The sequence below is a fragment of the Acomys russatus genome, chromosome 5, assembly GCF_903995435.1.
Source record: "Acomys russatus chromosome 5, mAcoRus1.1, whole genome shotgun sequence".
NCBI classification, from domain to species: Eukaryota; Metazoa; Chordata; class Mammalia; order Rodentia; family Muridae; genus Acomys; species Acomys russatus.
This window is the reverse complement of record NC_067141.1, coordinates 79,647,662-79,664,135: the sequence shown is the minus strand read 5'-3', so window position 1 is coordinate 79,664,135 and position 16,474 is coordinate 79,647,662. Positions and strand designations below refer to the sequence as shown.

General features: G+C 44.2%; 1 protein-coding gene across 1 annotated transcript; it reads left to right on the top strand.

Annotated features, from left to right (window-relative positions):
* The first annotated feature begins 1,505 nt into the window (after window positions 1-1,505).
* Window positions 1,506-13,381, top strand: Prdx3 (peroxiredoxin 3). Its single transcript, XM_051146877.1, has 7 exons — window positions 1,506-1,639; window positions 2,934-3,072; window positions 5,108-5,249; window positions 6,472-6,607; window positions 9,451-9,554; window positions 12,716-12,881; window positions 13,277-13,381. Exons 1-7 carry the CDS (start codon window positions 1,604-1,606, stop codon window positions 13,328-13,330), a joined length of 777 nt encoding a protein of 258 aa, XP_051002834.1. The 5' UTR covers window positions 1,506-1,603; the 3' UTR covers window positions 13,331-13,381.
* Window positions 13,382-16,474: the final 3,093 nt, after the last annotated feature.

The following is a 16,474-nucleotide window of genomic DNA, read 5'->3' as shown; positions in this document are numbered from 1 at the left end:
CAGAATAAAAAACAAAACAAACAAACAAAAAAACAAAAGAAAGAAAAGAAAAGAATGAAAGAAGACAGAAAGAAAAGAACAATTGACTTGTAATCTGAATAAATTAATTAAAAAAAAAAGACATTTCCAATACAAAAAAAAAGACAGAAAGAAAAAAGAAAAGAAAAAAAAGAGTGCTAGAGGTTCATGTACTCTAGTGTAAAACCTTGTTTTTTCCAATAAAAAGCTAACACACCTGGGCAGGGCAAATGGGATAGAAGTGGCTAAGGTTGGAGGGCTTTTGGAAGAGAGGAAGAAGAACAGGAGGAAGTCGGTTGGCACCATGGGTGGAGGAGGAAGAAGCACATGGCCTGATGGATGGACCGTTTGGCCCAGACGGAGACAATGAACAAGTATTTGGGATTATGGATGGGAGGTAGCTGGATAGAAATTATTAGAAGCAGGTGGCATGAAATTGTAGCAGGGTATGAGATGCCTGCCCCAATATGGGAGGTAGTTTAAGGGATTAATATCTGCCCTGTCCCAGGTTAACTAAGGCTATTTAAAAATATAACAGGTGTCTGAGCTTCATTGATTGATAGCAGGTTAGGAAATACTGCTGTAATAATAATAATAGAGCTAATAATAAACATTATTAGGCCATACTTTTAAATTAACTGGAGAGAGAGAGAGTGTGTATATTATATTATGCTTGGAAAATACCAGCTTAGATATGGCATATACTGTCAATATCATGTGTAAATTTTATTTTAAAGAGTTATTTATTTATTATGTATTACAGTGTACCAGTGTACAGTGTACCAGTGTACAGTGTACTTATACACCTGAAGCGGGTACCATATCTCATTATAGACGGTTGTGAGTCACCATGTGGTTGCTGGGAATTGAACTCAGGACCCCTGGAAGAGCAGCCAATGCTCTTAACCACTGAGACATATCTCCAGCCCCACATGTATGAATTTTAATCTGTGTTTGACGTGCTGCTTCAAAACCATGCCCTCTATAACTCATAATAAAGGGTCCACTTTATTTGTTATCTGTTAACAAATAAATTGATTTGAAATGTGTTCCAATTACCCGAATTTTGAGGAGAGGCCAAAATGGAAGCCCCACACAATACCAAAGGTTTTCAAGCGCACTAAGCTTTGATTGTCTCTAAGCCAGTTAGTTTATTAAAGACCTCAAACAACTAAACTTGTTCCATTAACCTGAGGTAGAAAGGGAACTGGGTTCTTTTGCAGACAGCAAGTTTCCATCGCATTAAGTTAACAAATCAACAGGAAATATGGAAATAACTGTCTGCTTCCTAGCTTGAATTAGACCTTTATAGGTTGTTACGATAAATAGAAAAACAAACATTCAGCAGGTACTCAGCAGATCAAAAACGGAATTTTCCCTAAGCAGGAAGTAGTAGTTGTTCGGCTTCTCTCCTAAGCCACACCTACTCGCCGAGGTCCAACCCCTCCCCGTAAGCCCCGCCTCGCCCTTCGGGGCCCCGCCCCCGCCCCCGCCCCCGCCCCCCAGAGGGAGGCCGGGTGCAGAAGCCACACACGCGGCGTAGCCAGGCTGCTCGCAGGTACGGTGCGTTCGGCGTGCACTGAAGATGGCGGCCGCTGCGGGAAGGTTGCTCTGGTCCTCGGTGAGTGATTGCCAGCTGGGCAGGCGCATGACACAGCAGCGACTCCGGCCCGCATTTGCTTCCAGGACCGGAGCGCACCCTCATGGTGCCACTCGCCCTTATGGGAAGGAGTCCTCTGCTCGTGGATCGCGAGGCGTCTTGCTGCCAGGAAGGCCCCAGCGCCTGCGCAGGACAGCCTTTCCCCTCGACTCAGCGGGTGGCGCGCTACCAGAGTCGTTTCGCTCTCAGAGCCGAGGGTCCCCATGCTGCTTCTTCACTAAAGCACCCAAGGCTTGGCTTTGGAGACCAGCATGTTGGCTCCTGTGTTCTAGGGTCTGTCACCAAATATGACCTTGGGCAAGTGACTGTGTGTATTTTCGAGACAGGGTTTCTCTATGTATCCTTGGCTGTCCTGGGACTCGCTCTGTAGGGCAGGCTGGCCACGAACTCATAGACTGCCTGCCTCTGTCTACCTCGTGCTGGGATTAAGGGTGTACACCGCCTGGTTTGACTTCTCATTTCTGAACCTCAGTTTGCTTTCCTTTCTGTACGATGGAAGGAGTGATGCCACATCTCGGCGTAGCTGTGGGATCACACTTAAATCTGAGTATGAACAAAGTGCAGCAGTAACGGGAGCCACTTTCTACTCCCACACTCAGGCTGGACTCTGCCTTGGTATCTGCTGTTTGCTGATAACAGCCTATTTACTAACCATCCTCTTCTTCTTTCTCATTCTGGGCTCAAGGCAGCCCCTACCTCCTCCCTGAGTCATGCTAGACACCAAGGTTGAGCAAACACTTCCCTAGAGTTTGAGCCAAACTCTCCTAGGCCATGAATTTTGCCCTGCTATTTGACTGAGAGCCTTGAAGGGCCTTTTTTTTTCCTGAGAAAAACCTTGACGTGGCCACATGTGTAGCAGATAGCCCTGGGTGAGGGTGGGGAGGATGTCTAACTAACTACTCAACCTACCCTGGCCTTCCTGAATTTTTGGAGATTTTTATTCTTGGGGCTGTGTTTTACGATTCCCTTGGCCTTGCAGTCTTTAACAAAGAAGAAAGCAAAAGAGAATGCATTTTTGTTTGTTTTGTTTTTTGAGATAGGGTTTCTCTGTGTGGCCTTGGCTGTCCTGGACTTGCTCTGTAGACCAGGCTGGCCTTGAACTCACAGATCCGCCCGCCTCTTCCATTTGATTTGATTTGGTATTTAGTTCATTGGGGAAACAGCTGAGGCCGCCATTCACAAACTTGCCACGGCAGCCAGGCTAGACTTCGGTCACCTTTCCAAAAAGTCTTCCTAATAGCATTTCTCTTTCCAGGTTGTTCGGCATGCTGCAAGTGCTATTTCCCGGGGTATCTCTGCCTCAGCAGTTCTTAGGCCTGTTGCTTCTAGAAGACCCTGCTTGACAGACAAACTGTGGTCTGCCTCTGTCCAGGCAAAGTTTGCCTTTAGCACCAGTAAGTGTTACTGTGGTCTAGTTGCACCCAGGTAAAGAGAACCCATATCAGCAACTCTGGACCCTGGCTGTATATGAGACTTATCCTCAGGGCTTTTTAAATGCAGTATGAGAACGTGTAGAGATGGCTGGATCGATAAGGGACTGTTTAGGAGTACCTAGCAATGTCAAAAATTTAAGATCTACTTTTGAGAAAAGAGAAATAAAATGAGTAGAAGCCGGGTGGTGGAGGCACACACCTTCTATCCCAGCACTCCAGAGGCAGAGTTCTCTATGAGTTCCAGGCCAGCCAGGGCTACACAGTGAAATCGTGTCTCTAAATAAATAAATAAATACAAAATAAAGTTCCAGGTCAGTCAGGGCTTAGTGGCTTCATAGTGTGAGACTGTCAGGGAACAACAAACAAACAAAAACCGGAAAGACAAGGAAATGAGTAGAAAAGGCTATAATCTAGGAAAAAAGAAAATATTTGTATAATACACTTAACAAAGGATATTCCTCTAAGATACCTAAATTACAACAATTCAGTAATAAAAAGACAACGGGATAAAATGAATACACACGACACCACTGAGCTGTCCCTGTTCCCCACCCAACCCCAGGTTTGAACCGTGTCCTGCATCTTGTTCTTATCCTTGCATCATTCTCTCTGCCAAGCCTCAGTGCCTCTCACTAAGATAACTACAGTCATTACCTTTCATCAGTCTGATCCTCCTGAGAGGCTAATCTTTCTGAAAACAGCTGTCTTCCTGCATTAGGACCTCCCAGACTGTTCTCTACAGTGAAGAGCTGATCCTGCTGCTTGTTGCTCACGCTCTGTTTACGACTTGCTCTGGCCTTGTTTTAAAGTTATTCCTCTTCCGTGTGTATTGGACTCTCTTGGTCAAGTCAAACTTACCATGAGTGGAGCAAGAGTGCTTAGTGAAAGGACTGGAAATGCTGAACAGCCAAGAAGACCACTTAGGGTGTGAGGCGAATGTAAGGGAGTCTTTTGAGGCATGTTATGAAATTATGACTGTAAGAAAACTGGAAGCCCATGTAAAAGGATTCAAGCAAGCCTCAGTTCTGGATGCTATAAATAGATTATTCTCCATCTAGGGATCCCTGTTTATTATTGTTGTCAGCTTTTTGTTTGTTTTTACAATGAAGAAAAGTGATAGGTAAAGGAAGGACAGCAGGAATGCAAAAATCCTGTGTCAACTGTCAAACCAGGACCTGCTGCCCGCCTGTTTTGTATGAACCCCAAATTGGGAATAGTTTTTTTCTTTTGTTTCTACAATAAAATAAAATTGGAATAAAAAGGGTTCCCCCCCCCCCCCCGGTTGCTTTTGTTTTTTTAAACTGTACCATAGGCGGTTTCCTGTGATAATGCACACCCGGTACTTGCCTGCTCTTTGGCCCACCTAGACTTGACCAAGTCTGAGCCAGACTGCCTTCTGTGTCTGTATTGCTTTTGTCCTCTTCCTTATAGTTCCCAGGGCATTTTATCCTTTCTTTCTGTTTTTCATTCTCTTTAAAGATTTTTCATCGGGGCTGGAATGATAGCTAAGTCAGTAAGCTAGCATAAGGACCCAAGTTTGACCTTGAGAACCCACATAAAGCCAGGCATAGTGGCTTTATGATCTCAGCACTTAGGGAAGAGGAGAAGGTGAATCCTTGGAACTCTGAGTTTATAAGAGACTCTTAAAAGAGAAGCAATTAAAAAAAAAAAATAGATGGCTTCTGAGGATCAGTACTGGAGGGTGTTCTCCATATTCATGCTAATGTGCAGGCTCATACACACATACACACACAAACTTTTCTCTACCACTGAGTTGAGTTTTTATAATATTTAGAGTTGTGCTGAAAGGAAAATTACTGTACCTAAGATGTACAGTTGAAATGAACCATCTCATTGAGTTATATTAATAACAACTTATGACACCGGTTATGATAAATAGTAAATTTGAAAGTTTCAACAGAAGGAGCTTAAATAAAATCATGCAGTACTTGAGGTGATGATGACGAGCTACACACAGGTGTGTGGTCTTTTTTAGGTTCCTCATCCCACACCCCGGCTGTCACACAGCACGCACCCTATTTTAAGGGCACTGCTGTTGTCAATGGAGAGTTCAAAGAGCTGAGTCTCGACGACTTTAAGGGGAAATACTTGGTGCTTTTCTTCTACCCTTTGGATTTGTAAGTTGGATTCTACAATGTTTTCATGTCCTTCTGAGCACTGGTGTTGACTTCTAACGCACACTGAAATTCCTCTTCTGTGAAGAGGAAGAGTCTTTCTAATTTTTGTCCCCTGACCGTAGCCATCTGTAGCTCATGTGAACTTACTGGGAGAAAATGGCCTTTTTTAATGGAGGAGTTTTAATACGGTTCTGTTAGTTTTCCTGGGGTTGGACCCTGGGCCTTGTGCCTGCTAGACATGCATTCGGTCACTAGGTTGTGCACTCAGCCTTTAATACAGCTCTGTCTTTTGATTAGTGGTTCTCTAAGCCAGTCAAAACTTTACCAGTCTTGGTGGAAAATGAGAAAGTAGTAAAATGGAATGAGTTTTTCAGCTGGGTGTGGTAGCACACTCCTATAATCCCAGCACTCAGCGAAGTAGAGGCAGGCGGATCTCTGTGAGTTCGAGGCCAGCCTGATCTACAAATTGAGTTCAGAACAGCCAGGGCTATACAGAGAAACCCTGTCTCGAAAAACCAAAAAAAAAAAAAATTTTTTTTTGATTTTTTTTTTTTTTTTTTTTTAATAAGGCTACTTTATTTAAGTAGATTTTCTTTTGACTCTTCCAATGTGTCCCCCCAAGCCCCTGCATTTATTTATTTGTTTATTTGCTTGTTTGAGGCAGGGTATCTACATAGCCTTGGCTGTCTTAGAACTCACTATAGAGATCAGCCTGCCTCTGCCTCACCAGTGCTTAGATTAAAAGTGCAAAACTACCACCCTAGACATGGTGGCACACGCCTATAATCCCAGCACTTGGGAGGCAGAGGCAAGTGGATCTGTGAGTTCAAGGCCAGCCTGGTTTACAAAGCAAGTCCAAGACAGCCATGGCTACACAGAGAAACCCTGTCTCGAAAAACAAAACAAAAAAAGTGCAGGCCACCATGGCCAGAAACTAAAAAGAAGGAAGCTTGCTTGCTTGCTTTTTTAATTTTTTCTTCTGAGACAGGGTGTCTCTATGTAGCCTTGGCTGTCCTGGACTGGCTTTGTAGACCACAGAACTCACAGAAATCCACCTTCCTCTGCCTTCCAAGTGCTGGGATTAAAGGTGTGTGCCACCATACCCAGCCCATTACTTCCTCTCCCCCCCCCAAACAAATTGATTTAGGTTTTAGACTACTTACTGTTTATATCTTAAATTTTTGTTTTTATATGATCTGATGAAACTCTTCTTTTCCCCAAGCACATTTGTGTGTCCTACAGAAATTGTTGCTTTCAGTGACAAAGCCAATGAGTTTCATGATGTGAACTGTGAAGTGGTTGCAGTTTCCGTGGACTCCCACTTCAGCCATCTTGCCTGGACAAACACGCCAAGGAAGGTAGGTTGGGTGACGGTCACCTTGCCTTGATCTTATTTTATTCTTTGGTTGTTGACTCTGTTTTTTAGCAATTAAACTTTATTATACAACCCAACTAGCTTATACAAGAAGGAAAAAGGTTAAAGGGACAAAAGAGTGAACCTTCCGGTAGCCGTTCCACGGGACGGGTCCTTAGGTGTCTCTCTGGCCTGCGTGCTGGTCCAGCTGGTCCGCTGCCCTGCACTCTCTCTCTGCAGCCGACTTTGTTATTATTCTCTCTTCCCCAACTGCCTGAGTCACGTGGTGAGGGTCCATTAGAAAGACAATAGTCCAGGTGGGGTTCCCAGGTCCGCTTCCTGAATTCCAGACCCAGGATGGCTCCACTCAGTCTGTCAAAAGGTATTCATGAGGTGCCCCAAGGGTAAAGGCCGCCAAGACTGCTCCCACCTGTGACAAGGCTTATTCTTTCCCACATTTGGTTTCATTTCTAATTCACAAATAATACAGACCACAGAATAAAAATAAGTATTGTATAATTTGGGCATACTTGTAATCCCGGCACTCAGGGTGGCAGAGGCAGGCAGATCTCTTTGAGTCCAAGGCTAGCCTGGTCTACAAAGCCAGTCCAGAGCAGCCAGAGCTACACAGAAACCCTGTCTGAAAAAACCAAAATAAAAAAAACCGTTGTATAGATTTATGGGCTACAATGTGATACATTTGTACATTGTGCAAATATCAAGACAAGCTTTTTTTTTTTTTTTTTTTTGGTTTTTTGAGACAGGGTGTCTCTGTGTAGCCCTGGCTGTCCTGGACTCACTGTGTAGACCAGGCTGGCCTCGAACTCACAGCGATCCGCCTGCCTCTGCCTCCCGAGTGCTGGGATTAAAGGCGTGCGCCACCACCGCCCGGCTCAAGACAGGCTATTAAGTACTCTTTCCTCGATGATTTCTTCGTGGTGCTGATGTTCAAAATCCTCTCTTAGCATGGTGAGCGTGAGTCACACCTTTAATCCCAGCACTCAGAAGGAGAGGCATGAGGGTTTTTGTGAGTTTTAAGCTGACCTGGTCTACATAGTGAATTCTAGGACAACCAGAGCTGCATAGTGAGACCCTGTCGCAAACAAACAAACAAACATCCTCTTTTAGTTAATTTAAAAAATACAATTTGTCCTAAGTGTAGTCACGTATTGTATGGAAGAACGGAACTTACTCTTCTTACCTGACTAATGATTGACCAGCATCTCGTCCTCATTGTCCAGCATCACCTGCTGTCTGTACTAACAGAAGAGGCTTAGGACAAAGGCTAGGATTATCAAAGCCCAGCCAGTCTGAAGTGAGCTCTTGCCTTCCTTCCTTCCCTCCTTTGTCTCCTGTATTTCAGGCTGGCTTCCTAAGCTGGGTGTATTAGCTCAGATGAGCTCCAGCTTCTGAGCCTCCAGCCTCCAGCCCCTGGCTTATGCTGGGAACCAAACCCAGGTGAGCCACATTCCCCTAAAGTAGTCTCTGTAGAAACTATGGTAGGAACAACTCCCCAGACAGTATATGTATCTTTACTGCTTATCCCATGTATATTTTCCAAGGCTCACATCGTACTGGAGATAGGCTCAGTGGGACAGAAGACATGGCTAGTGTGTATTGCCTCCTCTTGGGCCTGTACTTGGAACCTCTAGTAGCTTGCTGTACTGTTCTGTGTGATATCTGCAAATCTGCCTGGAAACAATAAATAAATACATAAATAATTCACTAGGTGTGTTCTAGGGCTAGCAATAGTAACTTGAGTAATCTGTTACTTAAATTATGTATTTTTTATTTTACTCAATTATGTATTTTTATATTTGAGAAATAAGTTTTCATCTCAACAGTTGCTTTAACAACTGGGAAAAGATGGCAGGGTGTGCTTACAGCGTTCATGTAATATGCAAGAAGCCTTGGGTTCAGACCCCAGTACCATATAACTGAGTGGGTTAGCATAGCCTGTGAGCCCAGCATTCTAGAGATAGAGTCAGAAGTTCAAGGTCATCATTGGCTGCATAGTAAGTTGGAGGCCAGTCTTGCTACATGAGACCCTGTCTCAAAAAGATAGAGAAAAGTCGATCAGTTTCTTTCTGGCAGTATCCTGAAGAAGAAGAATCCTTAGCCTTTTTGGGCTTTAGTTTCCTTATATTTAAGATCATGGAACTGGGCCATTGATGTCGTTCAGTGGGTAAAGTTCTTGCTGAGAAACCTGACAGCCTGTATTCTATCCCTGGAGCCCACGTAAAGTCCCCCAACCCAAAACATACATGCGTCGGTTAATACAACAGAATAGTACGTGCCGGAGAGATGGATCATCAGTTAAGAGCACTGCCGTTCTTCAAGAGGACCCAGGGTTAGTCCCAGCATTTTTTTTTTTTTTTTTTTTTTTTCGAGACAGGGTTTCTCTGTGTAGCCTTGGCCATCCTGGACTCACTTTGTAGACCAGGCTGGCCTCGAACTCACAGCGATCCGCCTGCCTCTGCCTCCCGAGTGCTGGGATTAAAGGCATGCGCCACCACGCCTGGCTATTCCCAGCATTTTTATGGCCACTCACAATTGTCTTTAACTCCAGTTCCAGGGGATCTGATACCCTCTCCTGGCCTTCTCAAATACTGCATGCTCTTGGTACACTTGCATGCAGGTAAAACACTCAGGCACATAAAATAAAAATAAATAAATAATATGATTGTATCTGCTTTAGGCCGTTTGCAAGAGGGAAAAGTAAATTAAACAGAAATCACTTTGTGCATTTACTTTTACTTACAGCCATCATTGTTAGTTTCAAACATTGGTACATGGTTCAGACCCTAGAGGACCCTAGAAAATCAGTCCTGTTTGCCTTCTTATTAGAATGGTGGTTTGGGCCACATGAACATCGCGCTGTTGTCGGATTTAACTAAGCAAATAGCCCGAGACTATGGAGTGCTGTTGGAAGGTGCTGGCGTTGCACTCAGGTAAGAGCTGTTCTTAGAGATGAGGTGGCTTTGTGTATTTTAGTGTCATCTTGATTTTTAAGGATTTATAAAGACTCTAGGAGAGCATTTTTGTTTGACAGTTTTGGTAAAACAGGAAGAAATACAGGTTTGGTTTTTGTTAGTGTTTTGATTTTTTGAGACAGGGTTTGGATATGTAGCCCCAGGTGATCCTCGAGTTTGTACTCCTCCTAATTTCACCACAGGTGTGATACCTGGGTGGTAAAACTTGCTTGCTTGCATGCTTTTTTCTTTTAGAGTTCAGAACTTATAGAATGAATTTAGAGTGTGTGTGTGTGTGTGTGTGTGTGTGTGTGTATAAGATTTATTAGAGGCCAGGTGGTGGTGGTGCACACCTTTAATCCCAGCACTCGGGAGGCAGGTAGATTTCTTGTGTTCAGGGCCAGCCTGGTCTATAGAGTGGGTTCCAGGATAGCCAGAGATACACAGAGAAGCCCTGTCTGGGAAAAGAAAGAAAGAAAGAAAGAAAGAAAGAAAGAAAGGAAAAATCCCTCACAGATGTGCCCAGTCATTTGGGTTTTAGTTAATTCCAAATATAGTCAGGTTAACAACCAAGAAATAAGACTTCACAAATATATTTTATGTGTATGGGTGTTTCTGCCTGCATATATGTCTGTGCCTTTGAAGGTCAGATCCCCTGGAACTAGAGTTATAAATGGCGCCATATGAGTATTGGGTATCTAACCTAAGTTCTCTGCAGGAGCAACAAGTACTCTTAACTGCTTCCCAGTCCCCTGAAAAAGCCTTTTTGTCTATATAGACAGACACTGATGAAATAGCTTCTGTAAGGATTGCAAATCTTCCAGAAACATCCAGGACATGCAGTGTCCACTCTAGAAAACTGTACTCGTGTCTTGATGATCCCGCTGATCTGTTCTCTTTATCAGTCCAGGAACCTTTCCATAATAGCTACTCCTGGCATTGAAGATACTGAACAGTTTGGAGAAAGGCTTTTCGAGTGTCTCTCTGTCTGTCTGTCTGTCTTTCTGTCTCTCTCTCTCTCTCTCTCTCTCTCTCTCTCAATAAAGATAATTTTGTATAAGCCTTGGAACCAAACAAAACAGTGATTTCTTTTTAAAACCTGGCTTCTTAATTAACTTTGGGTGGGTTAATTGCCTTTCTGTGCTTCAGTTTTTTCATGGATGAAATGAAGGTGACTCTCTGGTAGGTGTGGAGGAGCAACCTCGCAGGCAGTTGTTGTCCCATGGGAATGGGGAAAGTGCTCTTTCTTACACAGTCACCTATTCAGATGCAGCCTGCTTAGGTGTTCATTCATGGGAACACTGTCATCTGAAGAAGAGGGCCATACCTTGGAATGCCCCGCACTTGTAGGGTGGGGGTGAGAGCATCGGCTGCTAGCTGAACCCAACTCTTCCTAAACCTTATTGCTGATAGCCTTTTGGAAATCAGCCTTATTGACTTCAAGATTACTCTTTTCCAAAGTTCCCTTAGCTTTGGTTTCAAAGCCAAGCTCCTCCATAGTTGCCAGTGGCAGGAGAAAATATAGTCTGTTATGTTTTTTTCCTGTGGGTCTTTTTCTTTTCTTTTCTTTGCTTTCTTTTTTTCTTTTTTTTAGTGACTCATACCAGATTCCTTCTGGGGCTAAAGGGAGGTGGAGGGGGTGGGTGGGAGAGAAAGCTGAGTCCAGCGGATATAGAGAATCTGTGGGCCCTGTTCCTTCCCAGGTCTGCCTCACTTTTCTCTAGGAGCTGCAGCTGCCTCCCTCAAAGATCTGGCACAAGAAGGAAGGATATGGTTAGCCTTAAAGCTTGGATTTCGAACATCTGGCAGGGAAGGAGAAGTTCCTCTGTACTTTGCCTGTGTAGTTAACACTTGAAGTTCCTGGCACTGTGGAGGCAGAGACAAACAGATCTCTGTTATTTCTAGACCAGCATTGTCTGCATAGTGTGAGGACTATGTAGAGAGACCGTGTCTCAAAACGAAGTCTGAGGCTCTGTCAGGGTGACTCAGCAGTTATGAGTGCTTACTCCTGTTAACAGAGGACCAGAGTTGATTTTCAGGACCCACATGTGCAGCTTACAGCCACCTGTAACTCCAGCTCTGGAGAATCCAGCACCTTCATCTGGACTTAATAGGCATTTGCGTGTGTACATACACAGTGAACACACACATATGACTGAAATTTTTTTTTTACGAAGGGAAAGCTTTAAATATTCATTGGATGTACATACCATATGTCTCTCCCTCTTACATGTATGTGGCCACTTAACCAGAGTCTGAAACAGTCCAGAGAATGTGTACGAGGCCATTGAGAAAAGGTCTTTACTGTCTCTAGTTCATTCTGTTTAGATACGATATCACATTGGGGGTACAGTTTTGCAGTGTTCCCATGATGTGTGCTTTCCATGGTGGCCTTGTATTACCAAAGCATCTGTCATTACTAAAAGGCAACAAACTCTTTTATAATACTAATTACAGGTTTTTCTTTTGTCTTTTCATTTTTTTCAAAGTTTGTTTTTGTTTTTTTCGAGACAGGAGTTCTCTGTGTAGCCTTAGCTGTTCTGGCTGGCTTCCACACTTACAGAGATCCACCTGCCTCTGCCTCCCCAAGTGCTGGAATTACAGGCATGTGTCACCACGTCTGGCAGCTTTTTTTTTTTTTTTTAAGATTTATTTATGTGCATGTGACTGAAAGTTCATAGATTCCAGTGCATTTGTCCTTGGAGGTTATAAAGGGGTGTCAGCTGAACATGGTGGCTCATGCCTTTAATCCCAGTACGGGAAGCAGAGGCAGGCAGGTCGCTGTGAGTTCGAGTTCCAGGCCAGCCTGGTCTACAAAGTGAGTCCAAGACAGTCCAAGGGAACATAGAGAAATCATGTCTCAAAACAAAACAAAACAAAAAGGATATCAGATCCCCTAGAGCAGGAGTTACAGGCAGTGTGTGCTCCCCAACATGGGTTCTAGGAACTGAACTCAGGTCCTCTGGATAGACAGTACAAACTGTTAATTGCTAAGCAGTCTCTTCAGTCCCTAAAACTCCCAATTTCAAGCATTTGACAGCTTGATGAATTTTCTAAAGGAAGAACTAAAAGCACAAAAGGACAGTAATGAGTTCTTGGCTCTAGTCCTATTAGCACTAACAAGGATAAATTCTGTGCAGAGGCCTCTTTATTATTGACCCTAATGGTGTCATCAAGCACCTGAGTGTGAACGACCTCCCAGTGGGCCGCAGCGTGGAAGAAACCCTCCGCCTGGTGAAGGCGTTCCAGTTTGTGGAGACCCATGGAGAAGTCTGCCCTGCCAACTGGACACCAGAGTCCCCTACGGTATGTTGTTTCCTCAGAGCACCAGGCCCCACATCTTCTCAGCCTCAGGGAATCTACCAAGGGAGGTTACAGAGGAGCTAGCTGAGTGTGGGTGGGTGACGCTGAGGTAGACAGTTTCTACTCAGGCTGCTAGTTGACTTTCATCTACATGTTTTGAGTAAAATAGGCTAATCTTCAAAAGTGAAGACATTTTAGTTTAAAACTGGGAGCTTGGGCCATGTCTTTAATCTGGAGGCAAAAGCAGGTGAATCTCTTTGATTCGAGGATAGCCTGGTCTACAAAGTGTGTTTCAGGACAGCCAGGGCTACGCAGAGAAACCCTGTCTCAGAAAACAAAGAACTGGAGCTCTTAAGTGCCCTCTTAAGTAATTTAATTTTTTTTTTTTTAATTTTCAGATCAAGCCAAGTCCAACAGCTTCCAAAGAGTACTTTGAGAAGGTCCATCAGTAGTTCATGCCAAGTCTGCTGTTCACTCGAAGCTTCTCGTGCCACAGAGGGGAATCCCAGCCAGAATCCTTTCAATGCCCCGAGATTATTTATAGAGTGGAAACCTCATCGAGCTTGTGTGTATAAGTACTGCCCTGGCTCTCTGAAGGTGGCTAGCTTCCTTTGTAGCTGCCCTTACTAGGCCTTGTGGAGTGCTTGGTCCCCAGTTCTCAGATCATGTCTTCAGAGGCTTGCCGTTCTCTCCTGCACTGAACCTTGGTCTACAGTGAGGTAGCACATAGTTCCAACACTCGATGAAAACTTTTCATCAAGGTCCTGAAATTTCCTCTTGGATTTCTGTGTGTTAAGCTGAACTCACAGTGTCCCTTTGTGTTCTGAGGTATTGATGAGGTATAATCATGAATGACTGTGTCTAATCCAGTGGTTGCATTTTTAAAACACTGTAATCATTGTCTTTCTTCAAGTGCTGGATGTAAAGTATAGTATAAGATAAACATTAAAATATTTGCATATTTGACATCATTAACTGTTGGGTCAGTTTATTCTGGGACACCACTCTTCCTTTGCTGACTTAGTTCAAGTATTGAGCATTTGCCTCTGAAGCCACACAGGTATAACAACCCTGGCTCCATTCTCAGGAAACTGAAATCTGGCAGGCAAGACTGGTACCTAAACTTTCATTCATTATTTTGGTAGCTCCTGGAATGCCAAGCACATGCCAGGTTGGCCTTTGGAGGCATTGGAGTGAAAAACAAAAACAAAAAACCCAACCCTCATCTTTATGCACTGGGTTCTAGAATAGAAGCCCAAGAAACTGTAGAAATCAGGTAGCTGCAAGGTTGGAGCAGAGTTCTGAGTAGGGTTTTCAGGGAAGTTCTTAGGGAGAAGAGACTAGGTCTGTTTTCTCATCTGTAAAATAAGGGTAATTATATCAATCTTGGGGGTCGTGTATGAATCAAATGAGAAAGAAAAAAAACCAACAACAGGGAGTTAGCAAGTGTCTTAGTGACTTTTCTGTTGTGACAAAACATATGACCAAAACAACTTATAAAAGAATTTATTTTTTTCTTATTTTATTAATAATTTATTCACTTTACATCTTGATTGTAACCCCCCTCCCTCATTGCTTCCCAGTTCTCTCCTTCCCTCATTCCCCCTCCCTCCCCTAACATCTGACCTCAGCCTATCAAGTCTCATCTGGACTGCCTGCATCCTCTTCCTCTTGGGGGGGGAGTGATCAATGTGTGGGCACCAGAGTCCATGTCAGAAGTGGCCCCTGCTCCCCATATTATGGGACCCACAAGGAGACTGTGCTGCCTGTCTACTACATCTGAGCAGAGGGTCTAAGTCCTCACCATGCATGGTCCTTGATTGGTGCATCAGTCTCTGCAGCACCCCCTCCTCTGCCCGGGAGAATTTAATTTTAAAAAAATATTTATTTATTTATTTATTTGTTTGATTTTTCAAGACAGGGTGTCTCTGTGTAGCCATGGCTATCCTGGAATACTTGCAGACCAGGCTGGCCTGAAACTCAAAGAGATCACCTGCTTCTGCCTCCCGAGTGCTGGGATTACAGGCCAGTATCGCTGCCACCCAGGGCTAGATGAATTTAAGTTGAGGCTCAGGGTTTCAGAAGATTAGCTCATGATCTGCAAGGAAGTAGGCAAGTACTAGAGCAGAGGGGTTAGCTTACATCTCATCTACAGGCATGGTATCAGAGATCTAAGTGGGAATGGTGTGGACTTTTGAAACCTCAACGCCCACTCCTGGGGCCTTCAACAAGGCCACACCTCCTGATCCTTCCAAATAGTTCCACCAACTGGGGACCAAGCATTCAAATATATGACCCTGTCGGGCGTCATTCTCATTCAGAACACCACAGGGAGTGAGGGGCCTCTAGGCAGGAGACATGAGTAGTAACTGCAGAGGGCCAAAAGAGAGCTGAAGGAGACCATGCCGCGGAGCATTAAGGAGAAGGGCAGTAAGAGGCCCAAAGTTCCTCAGACAACCAAAGGACTGGACTCTAAATGTGATGGGGGAATTTCCGTAAGACGTGGAAGGTGACAGGATGGACATTGCAGCTCAGGCCAGTATGCAGGAAGATCATGGCTTCAAACCCAGCCTGGCTACGGTATGAAATGAGACTTTGCTTCAACTACCTTCCATTTCCCCTCAAAAAGAAAAAAAGAGTTACAGTAATTTACCCTAAGGATCATTCTGGTTCCTGACTGTAGGACTTCCAATATGGGGATGCATCAAGAGCCAGCTGGACTGAATCAGACACTGCAATGTGCTAAAGACTATGGGATCGTGAGTATTTGCGGGCAAAGTGAGAGTTCTGTGGAGGGGTCACTTTACCCAGCTGTGGAGAGAACTGCTGAAGGCTAGGCAAAGTGAGCCAGGTGAACTAAGTTACTGAAGAGCAGAGCCACATGAGCTGACAAAAAGAAGGCCTGACTTCCTGTGTGGTAAAGGCAAGGCTTGGTAACTTTTAGGTGGTTGTCATGGCTACCCGTGGCCAGCTCAGTCATTTCCTTCGATCTTCAGCAAGCCCCCTAAGATTAGTACAATTACTATGCCTTTTTCCACATGAGAAAATAGGCCTGGAGACACTGGCACATAGATAAGTGTTCTCCCAGGTCTCCAGCTCGACCGTGGGTCCAGCTGAACGGCATGCATACTCTGCACACATTCAAGTGTACACCGACTAGTCCATCACCCTAACCCTGGAGAGATGGGATGACAGAAGGCGAGGAAGGCCGATCTGACTCTGTGGTTGATCTGACTTTCAACAAAAGTGGATTTGACCTCTTAATGCAAAAAGTACAGCGTTTCAGAATAGAGTTTATTCTGGAGACATTTTGAGTTGATCATGGCCTGGGAACACAGACTTAGGTTACCCCAAATCCCATGTTCTAACGTGGAAGGGTTAGATCTATTTTTTTTTCCCCTAGATTTTTATTTTATTTATTACATATGAGTGCTTTATCTGCAGAAGAGGGCACCAGATCTCATTGTAGATGTTTGTGAGTCACCATGTGGTTGCTGGGAATTGAACTCGGGACCTCTGGAGTAACAGGCGGCGCTCTTAACCACTGAGCCATCTCTCCAGCCCTCACAAACTTTATATGTTTACAGAACAGAGAA